This window comes from Coregonus lavaretus (genome assembly GCF_964263955.1).
Source record: "Coregonus lavaretus genome assembly, contig: HAP1_SCAFFOLD_2249, whole genome shotgun sequence".
NCBI classification, from domain to species: domain Eukaryota; kingdom Metazoa; phylum Chordata; class Actinopteri; order Salmoniformes; family Salmonidae; genus Coregonus; species Coregonus lavaretus.
In genome coordinates this window covers 7,407-19,691 of record NW_028162897.1, presented here as the reverse complement: position 1 = coordinate 19,691, position 12,285 = coordinate 7,407, and the positions used below count along the sequence as shown (strand labels likewise).

The window sequence follows — 12,285 nt, the reverse complement described above, 5'->3', positions numbered from 1 at the left end:
GGGTCCAGCTAGGTACCTAGTGGAGGACTAACTGACCCTCCTGCTAGATAGGGGTCCAGCTAGGTACCTAGTGGAGGACTAACTGACCCTCCTGCTAGATAGGGGTCCAGCTAGGTACCTAGTGGAGGACTAACTGACCCTCCTGCTAGATAGGGGTCCAGCTAGGTACCTAGTGGAGGACTAACTGACCCTCCTGCTAGAATATCCACACCTCCAGGAGGCTGCAGAAGGAGAGAGGCTGTGTGGCTGGACCTTTGGTTAGTTTATTGCTATTATAGTGGTCATGTTTGATTGACATTTTCTGTACATTTTTAGGATCCTGAATTAAAGCAACAGACAACAAGACCATGTTGAACCACCCTGCCTGTCTATTCTGCCTGGTCTCCCCACACCCAGGGGTTGGCTACAACTGTAGATCTGAAGCTGTGTACAAAGACAGGGGTCCAGTTCCCCAAGAAGGTTGATCATCCTGGAACATGACTCAGTTCCTTTTCTCAACACCATGTCGATGATGTCACGTGCCTTCTCTGCCCTCTCAGCTATCACCTTTACTGACTCCATTTCCTCCTGGTTGATGACTGTGTGTTGCAGGAGTCCGTCCAGCAGACCTTCCAGGACAGGTCCTGACACTCGTCTCACAAACTCTGTCCGTACAGAACGCAGCTGCTGCTCTGTAGAACCAGTCAGACTGCTCTCAGCCGGACGCCCTGCCCCCAACACAGCACCTGAGAGAGGCAGGTTACAAAATAACTACATTTGTTCATTCACATTTACATTTCAGACATTTAGAAACAGACTTCTTTCAGAGTGACCTACGGTAAAAGTCTTCATTGTATTGTTAATCTTTGCATTAAGAACACATTCTGTAACAATAACAACCTGCATCAATGAACACATCACACCACTACTGTTTCATTCATATTTAGGGTCGGTTTTCACAGACGTAGAAAAACAGGCTGGGGCATTCAGAACCAGGCTAATCTACATCACGTCCTGGAGGAGATGTCATTCAGAACCAGGCTAATCTACATCAAGTCCTGGAGGAGATGTCATTCAGAACCAGGCTAATCTACATCAAGTCCTGGAGGAGATGTCATTGTTCTTGAAGACAGCCTTTTATAATCAGGACTAGTCCAACAGTAAACCATGTCGACTGGCTCTCAAGCCATTGGTTTGTACCTCTCATGTTTACTTACTAGTTGAATGGGTTTCAGGGATGTATTCATCTAAAAAAAAACAAAAAGAGGTTATAATCACTAAATAGCATCTGTCAGAAGATAACAAAGTTATGATTGACATATTCTCCTACCTGTTGGTACCATATCTCTCCATACTGTCCTCTCATCATCCCCGATTAACTCCATCTCAATGTCAACCCCTGTGTTTCTCATAACCATCTTACAACAGCTTGGTGTGGTGTCTGCAGGTAACAGCTGAATCTTCTGTAGAAGGTCATATGGTGCAACGATTGAGACAACAGACCGAGAGAGAGAGAAAGAAATAGAATGATATTCCAGTTATTAATATATAATATGACAGATTCATGTCCTCAGCCTGCTAAAACTGCACCTCTGGATTGATGGAAGAGGAATGGGGATTCTTGACTGCAAACCAACTGTTCAGCTTTAAGGACCCGTTTGGACTTGACAGGACCAATTCTGAATATCCTTGGGACACCTGATATTTCTCCCGGTCCCGAACAGCCTACAAAATGAGCAGTGTAGTAGTCAGTCTGAACAATGTAGTCTAATAATTCACACAACTTGCAGCTCACTGAGCAATCCCTTTTTATCAACCCCCAAAAATTGTACACTATTCTTTATTTATTTTACCCTTATTTTACCAGGTAATTGACTGAGAAGAGAGTCTATTTTACAGCAACGACCTCGGGAAGTGTTACAGGGGAAAGGGGATGAATGAGCCACTTGGAAGCTGGGGATGATTAGGTGGCCATGATGGTATGAGGGCCAGATAGTGAATTTAGCCAGGACACCGGGGTTAACACCCCTACTCTTATGATAAGTGCCATGGGATCTTTAGTGTTCACAGTGAGTCAGGAAACCTGTTTAACGTCCCATGCGAAAGACAGCACACTACTCAGGGCAATGTCCCCTTCAATGCCCCGGGGCATTGTGTTCTCCTTCGAACAGAGAGAAGAGTGCCGTCTACTGGCTCTTCAAATGAATGAGACAGAAATAGATTTCTCACAGAGCTGCATGTTGTCTTTGTAATCTATAGATTTTCAACAAACTATCAGCTTTCCTTTAGTAAGTTTCAACATACTGTTGTCACTTCAATGATGGTGCCTCACCTCTTTCTGACTGGAGTTTCTGAGGAGCATGTACAGCCGTGAAATTACTGTTGCCTTTTTTACTGCCATATAGAGGACCACGTCACAGTGGACAGCTACGTTCCAAAAAAAGATATAGCTCAGTATAACAGAGATAGGTGAGAACTTGGGATGGAGAATCTTAGCATGGAATCTGGTGACCTCATGCACTTCCTCAACAGACACTCCATGTTCCTCTACATGAAGAATCTTCATCTCATTCCTCAGGGAAGGGTTGGTCCCTGAACAACATAATAAAAAGGAGACAGAAAGACAAATATTATATTATTCATCCAACTAAAACACAAAGAATATGCAGTATCAGATCACAGTAAACTCAAACTCCCAGAATAGTTCATTCATTAATTCAGGAAGTGAAACTCAGTTACATGGAAATGTCTTTCTGAATACTATGTCTATATGGTTTTACCTAAACAGACAAAGTGTGGCAGATGAACTTCCTCCAGTTCACCTAACTCCATAGTGATGTCCAGCAATGGACCACCTTGTCCGTACTGCATGTCTTTCAGAAGGTGACTGTAGGGTTCCCAGTTCCTGAAGTGATACTTCAGAATGACATCTCTCTCACACACCCAGCGGAGGCCAGACACTGTGCACTCATAACGCCCTTTGGGTGTCCTGTGCCTGAGGGCAACAACAAGATTTGGTAGAGAGGGTCAATCGTCAAATGGAGAGGTTGGATTAGAAGCCTATTCCCAAAGGTAATGGGGAAATACACTAGCAAGTGGAATGAAATGTTAAAAGTAGTTATTTTACCTGAACATTGTCACTCCCTGGACAGTGGAAGTCAAGGGTTCAATCTGAAGCCACTGTGTGGAGTCCTGAACAAGGACAAGCATGTCAGTTATACATATGGGGCCAGTTTCCTGGACACAGATTGAGTCTAGTGCTGGACTTAAAGCATGATCAATGGAAGTTTCAATAGAAAGTTATTTAAGGTCCAAGACTAGGCTTAATCTTTGTCCGGGAAACTGGCTCATTAAATGAACAAAGTAATTTATCTAATGTAATTATTCAATGTTACATGGAATGCTGGTGATTGATCCAATTCAACTGTCTAATGACAAAATATGACAGAAGTTAAAATCCTGCATTCCTACAAGCAGAACACAGGACTGTCTATATCCCAGTATGAATGGTTGGTCAGTACACACCTGGCTTTCAGACTGTGTTTATATTACTAAAGCAGAACACAGGACTGTCTATATCCCAGTATGAATGGTTGGTCAGTACACACCTGGCTTTCAGACTGTGTTTATATTACTAAAGCAGAACACAGGACTGTCTATATCCCAGTATGAATGGTTGGTCAGTACACACCTGGCTTTCAGACTGTGCTTGACTCCTGAAGGTATGTAAAAGTGAGAATTGACATTATGACTTACCTCAACATGGTCACAAGTCTTACAGCTCTGAGGAATCCCTGAAGTCAAAAGTAGTTGTTATTTAAAACGGACAATCTCATGTAATAATGAATTAATAAATATTAAACAGACTTGTAATAAAAATGAATGTAAGTGAGCAACAGTCTCAGAATGTACACTCATTATCATACCATAATCTGACATGAGTGTTATATTAATGAATGTTTGTGGAAGCAGGAAACAACATGGTTCTGGTCCATGTTTTGTAGATGTTGGGGGCCTGATTTCTGGTAGATCCCAGGATGAGAGCTTAAAGGTAGAGTCAGCTAAATGATGTTGTACGAGCAGCACCGCAGATATTGTGATGAGCAAGATGCCTGACTTCTCTCTCACACAGTATCTGCCCAGGTGCACGGGTTCTCTTCACTCTCTTACAGCGTGGTAGCCACGGGACCAAAACAGAGGAGTTTAGCATCGTGCTCCAACGCCCTTAGTTGTTGTAGAAGTTTACCCACTATGATGTTTACTTTGTGCATCTACATCATATTGCTGACTCTACCTTTAAGTTTGTTTTGACCAAATAGATAATGATTGTGTTCCTTGCCTGGGACTCAAGAACGCTTTAATCGTATTTTGATTTTAAAACAATTATCAGTTAACACTCACATATCTGGTCTCTGGTGTTCTCAGGTCCAGGCTTGATAAAACACTCTCCACCATGGTCTCTGGTGTTGGAGAAGCAGAAGGATAGACTGTGATTAAACTAAATACAACTTATAAAGGCTTTATATAGCATACATACAGTCTTCATAAGCAATACAAAGGGTGTATAAAGGGTGACAGAACAACTCCCTATGTAGGGTGCATTACCAAATGTGACATAACACTATGTCAACTTCCATGAAGTCAATACATTACAGGTGACATTGCTTATCTTGATGAAAGCCCCTAGAGACGTGAAGTCACCAGGTATCATTTTAACAGGTTCTGATGCCCTCTTGTGGTTAGAGTGAAACTGACACTACAGTGAGACATAGGAGAGGAAACATCTGTACATCCAACAGAACACATTAAAACACACCACTACTACTAATCTAACTGTCTGTAGGTCCAACAGAACACATAAAAAACACACCACCACCACTAATCTAACTGTCTGTAGGTCCAACAGAACACATTAAAACACACCACTACTACGAATCTAACTGCCTGTAGGTCCAACAGAACACATTAAAACACACCACTACTACTAATCTAACTGTCTGTAGGTCCAACAGAACACATAAAAACACACCACTACTACTAATCTAACTGTCTGTAGGTCCAACAGAACACATTAAAACACACCACTACTAAATCTAACTGTCTGTAGGTCCAACAGAACACATTAAAACACACCACTACTAATCTAACTGTCTGTAGGTCCAACAGAACACATTAAAACACACCACTACTACTAATCTAACTGTCTGTAGGTCCAACAGAACACATTAAAACACACCACTAACACTAATCTAACTGTCTGTAGGTCCAACAGAACACATTAAAACACACCACTACTACTAATCTAACTGTCTGTAGGTCCAACAGAACACATTAAAACACACCACTACTACTAATCTAACTTTCTGTAGGTCCAACAGAACACATGAAAACACACCACCACTACTAATCTAACTGTCTGTAGGTCCAACAGAACACATTAAAACACACCACTACTACTAATCTAACTGTCTGTAGGTCCAACAGAACACATAAAAACACACCACTACTACTAATCTAACTGTCTGTAGGTCCAACAGAACACATTAAAACACACCACTACTAAATCTAACTGTCTGTAGGTCCAACAGAACACATTAAAACACACCACTACTAATCTAACTGTCTGTAGGTCCAACAGAACACATTAAAACACACCACTACTACTAATCTAACTGTCTGTAGGTCCAACAGAACACATTAAAACACACCACTAACACTAATCTAACTGTCTGTAGGTCCAACAGAACACATTAAAACACACCACTACTACTAATCTAACTGTCTGTAGGTCCAACAGAACACATTAAAACACACCACTACTACTAATCTAACTTTCTGTAGGTCCAACAGAACACATGAAAACACACCACCACTACTAATCTAACTGTCTGTAGGTCCAACAGAACACATTAAAACACACCACTACTACTAATCTAACTGTCTGTAGGTCCAACAGAACACATTAAAACACACCACCACCAATAATCTAACTGTCTGTAGATCCAACAGAACACATTAAAACACACCACTAATACTAATCTAACTGTCTGTAGGTCCAACATAACACATTAAAACACACCACTACTACTAATCTAACTGTCTGTAGGTCCAACAGAACACATTAAAACACACCACTACTACTAATCTAACTGTCTGTAGGTCCAACAGAACACATTAAAACACACCACTACTAATCTAATTGTAGGAATGATTCCAGAGGAAAACACATGATAAAACATTGCTATGACTCACCTTTGAATGTGTTGGTCATCTATCTGACACAGGGTCACTGAGGAGGAGTAAACCCAAAACCCAGGATAGAGGGGTTCAGTGAATGTGGTGTGTTCTGTGTAAAGGTGTGTCAGTGTACCAGAGGAGGACACGCTATAGAAGGACAAAGTACCAGCTGGCCAGTCCAGATACACTCCAACTCTGTTAGAAACAGGACCAGGGATGGATCTGCTAGGGACTCCAGGATGGTTAAATAAATAGAGACTATCAGAGCAGAATAAACTCCAGGACTTCCTATTGTGTCCAATCCAACTGTCATTCTCCTTTCCCTTCCTCTTCATTCCTTTGTACGCTACACCAATGTGAGCCCAGTCACCATCCCTCTCCACCTCCCAGTAATAACGAGATCCAGATAAGCCTTCTCTGCAGAGAACTTGGTGATGACGGTCAAATCTGTCTGGATGGTCTTCATAATGCTGCTTCTCCTCCACCAATGTCACCTTCCTGTTCCCCTCAGACAGTATCAGGTCTGGGTTTGCTGTATTTGGGTCCAGGGTGAGATGACAGGCATCTGTAGACAAAAGGAGAGTTTAATCAAACCACATCTTCATATAAAATGTTGTTTTGTAGGTAGAGAACAAGTATTGATTAGTTACTATGTTACTGTAGTTCTGAATATGTAGTTAATTAGGATTGAATAGACTTACATTTCCTCAGCCCTGGTTTCAGCCTGAACTCTCCACCATGATCCACACTGTAGGAGAAACAGGTTATTGACTGACAAAGACCTAATACAGCAGTCAACATTTAAACCATATTGTTGTGTTCTGGTGCACTATCCAAGTTCATTACTAGATACATACAGGTATTCTATCCAACCTACTCCATTCAGAACAGAGTACAATTCATTACTAGAGACATACAGGTATTCTATCCTACCTACTGCATACAGAACAGAGTACAATTCATTACTAGAGACATACAGGTATTCTATCCTACCTACTGCATACAGAACAGAGTACAATTCATTACTAGAGACATACAGGTATTCTATCCTACCTACTGCATACAGAACAGAGTACAATTCATTACTAGAGACATACAGGTATTCTACCCTACCTACTGCATACAGAACAGAGTACAATTCATTACTAGAGACATACAGGTATTCTATCCTACCTACTGCATACAGAACAGAGTACAATTCCAACAGGATATCAGAGATGCAGAAGAAGAGTATTCATGTGGTGATGATGTATGCTGTGTTGGAGTGCTAAGCCTGCTGGGTAAACGTCCCCTGTATTCTACCATCATGTCCTCATGTTACTGAACCTACTACACTACATAGGACACAACCACTGCTCACACTATTAGGACATCTATTCTGACTTACTTCAGCTTCATCAGTTTATCTGTGGGATCCACCAGAGCAGCTGAAAGCAGTCCCCCTGCAGAGTCTCCTGGGTGATTGTAGCTCAGGTCCAGCTCTTTCAGGTGGGAGGGGTTTGACCTCAGAGCTGAAGACAGAGCAGCACAGCCCTCCTCTGTGACCAGACAGCCAGACAGCCTACAGAGAGACACAACAGCTGGCTAGGTTGGTGGACTGGTGTCAATCATCTTGTAGGACACCCATATATTTGTCCATGACACAAACATTTTCAGAGTATTTGTTTTACTAAGCTCAGTACCGACCTGACTGAAACAGCTGTACATTGCCCAGTGTGTGTAGTTTACAGTCTGGATCCTCCAGTCCAGCAGAGGGCAGTGTAACTCAGCTCAGTACCGACCTGACTGAAACAGCTGTACTTACCCCAGTGTGTGTAGTTTACAGTCTGGATCCTCCAGTCCAGCAGACAGCAGTGTAACTCCTGAGTCCTGCAGGTCATTGTCTCTCAGCTCCAGTTGTTTCAGTTGTGAGTTGGGTGAACTCAGGACTGAGGCCAGATCTGAACAGCAACCCTCTGTCAGACCACACTGACCTAGACTAGAGGGCAGAAGAGCACATGATTAACAAATGTTTAAAACATCCACATAATAACTCATACTGAAGATAGTTAACTCACACTAGTGTCTGTATGTTGCAGAGTGGACTGGTTAGTCCAACACAGAGCAGCTCCACTCCTCTGTCTCCCAGGTCATTGTAGCTGAGGTCCAGTTCTCTCAGGGGGGAGTTTGGTGTCTGCAGAGCTGAGGCCAGAGTCTCACAGGATTCATATGTGAGTTTACAGCCAGCCAGTCTGGAGAGAGGAGATATGTTGATACACTGTTAAATATGCAAAGCTTTAAGAATAATGAGATGCATTAAGACAATAACAGAAGGACACATGATTAACCAATGTTAAAAACATACTAACTCACTCAAGATATTTACCTTAGTTTTATATATGTTATGTATGTTTCTGGATATGTCCCAAAAATGTTAAAATAATGTTAAAAACATACACATACTAACTATACTGAACAGAAATATAAACCCAATATGTAAAGTGTTGGTCCCATGTTTCATGAGCTGAAATAAAAGATCCCAGATATGTTCCATACGCACAAAAGCTTATTTCTCTCAAATGTTGTGCATAAATTTGTTCAAATGTTAAAAACATACACATACTAACTACATACATAATATATAAACACTCACAGTGGATACTGAAGATATTTAACTCACACTAGTGTCTGTATGTTGCAGAGTGGACTGGTTAGTCCAACACAGAGCAGCTTCACTCCTCTGTCTCCCAGGTCATTGTAGCTGAGGTCCAGGTCTCTCAGGGGGGAGTTTGGTGTCTGCAGAGCTGAGGCCAGAGTCTCACAGGATTCATATGTGAGTTTACAGTCAGCCAGTCTGGAGAGAGGAGATATGTCAATACACTGATAAATATGCAAAGCTTTAAGAATAATGAGATGCATTAAGACAATAACAGAAGGACACATGATTAACCAATGTTAAAAACATACTAACTCACTCAAGACATTTAACCTTAGTTTGATATATTTATCACATTTTATGTATGTTTCTGCATATTTACCAAGACGTTCAAATAATGTTAAAAACATACACATACTAACTACATACATAATATATAAACACTCACAGGGGATATTGAAGATATTTAACTCACACTAGTGTCTGTATGTTGCAGAGTGCACTGGTTAGTCCAACACAGAGCAGCACCACTCCTCTGTCTCCCAGGTCATTGTAGCTGAGGTCCAGTTCTCTCAGGGGGGAGTTTGGTGTCTGCAGAGCTGAAGCCAGAGTCTCACAGGATTCATATGTGAGTTTACAGCGATCCAGTCTGGAGAGAGGAGATCATCTGTTAGATATACAAATCCTTCAGAATAATGATACTGTATACATCAACTCAATAGCAGAACTTACCGTGCTCTCTTGCAGGTTTTCACTACCGGCAGCAACCTCTGATAACCTTCCTGTGATGTGTTGTATGTCTTCAGGTCAAACTCCTCCAGCACCTCCTCTGACATCAGTAACATGTAGGCCAGGGCTGAACATTGTTGAGGTTCTAGCTCTGTTTCTGAAAGAGTTCCTGATCGCAGGGAGGTTTGCATGTCTTCAACTAGAGAGTTGGCACCAAGTTCATTCAGACAGTGGAACAAGTTGATGATCCTTTCTGGTGAGGATTCCCTTTTGATCTTGTCTGAAAGGTACCTGACTGTTCTCTCAACTGTTTCCTCATTGCTCTGTGTTGTACTTCCTGTCTGTGTCAGAAGGCCTCGTAACAGATTCTGATTGGACTCCAGTGAGAGACCCAGAAGGAAGCGGAGGAACAGGTCCAGGTGTCCATTCTCACTCTTCAAGGCCTGGTCCACTGCTCTCCTGTGTAAGTCAGACAACTGGATTGACTCCTCATCTTCATCCTCACTAGTGGTGGAAAAAACATTTTCCTTCTTGTCCAGACATGATTCTAAAGCATGCACTGCTGCTAGAAACTCCTGCATGCTCAGATGCACAAAGCTGTAGACCTTGTCTTGGTACAGCCCAGATTCTTCTTTAAAGATCTCTGTACACAATGCTGAGTACTCTGATGCCTCTGTGACATCAAGGCCACACTCTCTCAGGTCCTCCTCATAGAAGATCAGGTTGCCCTTCTGCAGCTGTTGGAAAGCCAGCTTTGCCAGTTTCAGGATCATCTCTTTGTCTGACTGAGACAGTTCCTTTGGGTTTGTCTCTGTGGCTTTGTTGTACTTCTTGTTCTTCACAATGATTTGGATGAGCGTGAAGTGTGTGAACATCTGGGTCAGAGTTTTGGGGACTTCATCCTTCTCTGCCTCTTTCAGCATCATCTCAAGGACAGTGGCTGATATCCAACAGAAGACTGGCATGTGGCACATGATGTGGAGGCTCCTTGATGTCTTCATGTGTTTGATGATTTCATTGGCCAGATTCTGATCTGTGATTTTCTTCCTGAAGTACTCCTCCTTCTGTGGATCATTGAACCCTCGTACCTCTGTCACCTGGTCAACACACTCAGGTGGGATCTGATTGGCTGCTGCAGGCCGTGAGGTTATCCAGAGGAGAGCAGAGGGAAGCAGATTCCCCTTGATGAGGTTTGTCAGCAGCACGTCCACTGAGGTTGGCTTCGTGACATCACAGCACTTCTCATTGTTTTTGAAGTCTAGAGGAAGTCGACACTCATCCAGACCATCAAAAATGAAAACAGTTTTGGTTTCCCCATCTTCAATGTTGTCAATCTCTTTCAGCTCTGAGAAGTAGTGGGAAAGAAGTTGCATCAGACTGTATTGGTCCTTTTTCAGGTTCAGATCACGGAAAGGAAGAGGAAACATGAAATGAACGTCCTGATTTGCTTTTCCCTCTGCCCAGTCAAGGATGACCTTCTGCACAGAGACTGTTTTTCCAATGCCAGCGATTCCTTTTGTCAGCACAGTTCTGATAGGTTTGTCTTGTCCAGCTAAAGGCTTGAAGATGTCGTTGCATTTGATTGGTGTCTCTTGTGTGATTTGTTTCTTGGATGCCATCTCTATCTGTCTCACCTCATGTTCATTATTGACCACTCCACTTCCACCCTCTGTGATGTAGAGCTCTGTGTAGATGTCCTTTAACAGATTTTGGTTTCCATGGTGTCCAATTCCTTCAGATATGTGTTGATACTTGTGTTTCAGTTTAGCCTTAATGTCTTGTTGGACTGTCAGAATAGTTTGACCTGTAGGAAAACAATGAGAGTTGGGACTCATAAGTTTGTGTGTGTGTGTGTGTGTGTGTGTGTGTGTGTGTGTGTGTGTGTGTGTGTGTGTGTGTGTGTGTGTGTGTGTGTGTGTGTGTGTGTGTGTGTGTATGTTAGAGGGGCCTTTGTCCCGTTCTTTGTAATATTGTATGAAACACAGTCTTACTTCTTCTGTCCAGAAGGTTGTGTGTGATCTTTAATGCATCCTCACTGTCCAAACTCTCCACTTCCTTATTGTCATCTGGTAATGGTTCCTGGCTGAAAGCAGGTGGCTGATCACTCTTCATTGATAGCAGGCTGGGGGCAGGTGACTCTGCTCTGGGCTTCTGGACACTGAACAAAACAGGGAGGCAGATCACCTCATCAATATCTCATCAGTACCTCATCTACATCATTTCAACAACTGTATAATTTAACTTCTAGAAGTCCTGATGTTTATTTTAAAGCTACAGTCTGCAATTGGTAAATCTGTTTTTGGCCTTTTAAATGAATGATATAGGCCTACATTTGATGTAATTTGTGAACACTTTTCTCTTAATTAGTTTTATATCTTTAAGAGAACTGTATATTTTACAATTAAACTCTTACCTCTTAGAACTGGTGTCTTGAGTCATTTTAGAGGCAGTGGTCTCCTCCTCTCTCTCCCCAGAGAGACTCATTGTAGAGGCAGTGGTCCCCTCCTCTCTCTCCCCAGAGAGACTCATTTTAGAGGCAGTGGTCCCCTCCTCTCTCTCCCCAGAGAGACTCATTTTAGATGCAGTGGTCCCCTCCTCTCTCTCCCCAGAGAGACTCATTTTAGAGGCAGTGGTCCCCTCCTCTCTCTCCCCAGAGAGACTCATTTTAGAGGCAGTGGTCCCCTCCTCTCTCTCCCCAGAGAGAC

General features: G+C 42.4%; 2 protein-coding genes and 1 long non-coding RNA gene across 3 annotated transcripts; all 3 read right to left on the bottom strand.

Moving 5' to 3' along the window:
* Window positions 1-210: 210 nt before the first annotated feature.
* On the bottom strand, window positions 211-2,572 carry LOC311118717 (NACHT, LRR and PYD domains-containing protein 1 homolog). Its single transcript, XM_084193500.1, has 5 exons — window positions 2,312-2,572; window positions 1,570-1,704; window positions 1,310-1,442; window positions 1,197-1,226; window positions 211-725 (listed from the first exon to the last, which is right to left on the bottom strand). The coding sequence occupies exons 1-5, from the start codon at window positions 2,543-2,545 to the stop codon at window positions 325-327; spliced, it is 933 nt and encodes a 310-aa protein (XP_084049626.1). The 5' UTR covers window positions 2,546-2,572; the 3' UTR covers window positions 211-324.
* A 361-nt stretch (window positions 2,573-2,933) lies between these two features.
* On the bottom strand, window positions 2,934-3,897 carry LOC311118716. Its single transcript, XR_014611842.1, has 3 exons — window positions 3,736-3,897; window positions 3,107-3,171; window positions 2,934-2,974 (listed from the first exon to the last, which is right to left on the bottom strand). It is a non-coding gene; the product is annotated as an uncharacterized lncRNA (long non-coding RNA).
* Window positions 3,898-6,169: 2,272 nt separating this feature from the next.
* On the bottom strand, window positions 6,170-12,019 carry LOC311118715 (protein NLRC3-like; the record flags this gene model as incomplete). Its single annotated transcript, XM_084193499.1, has 9 exons — window positions 6,170-6,781; window positions 6,918-6,964; window positions 7,604-7,777; window positions 8,021-8,194; window positions 8,274-8,447; window positions 8,876-9,049; window positions 9,584-11,384; window positions 11,572-11,738; window positions 11,994-12,019. 9 exons carry the CDS (start codon window positions 12,017-12,019, stop codon window positions 6,228-6,230), a joined length of 3,291 nt encoding a protein of 1,096 aa, XP_084049625.1. The 3' UTR covers window positions 6,170-6,227.
* Window positions 12,020-12,285: the final 266 nt, after the last annotated feature.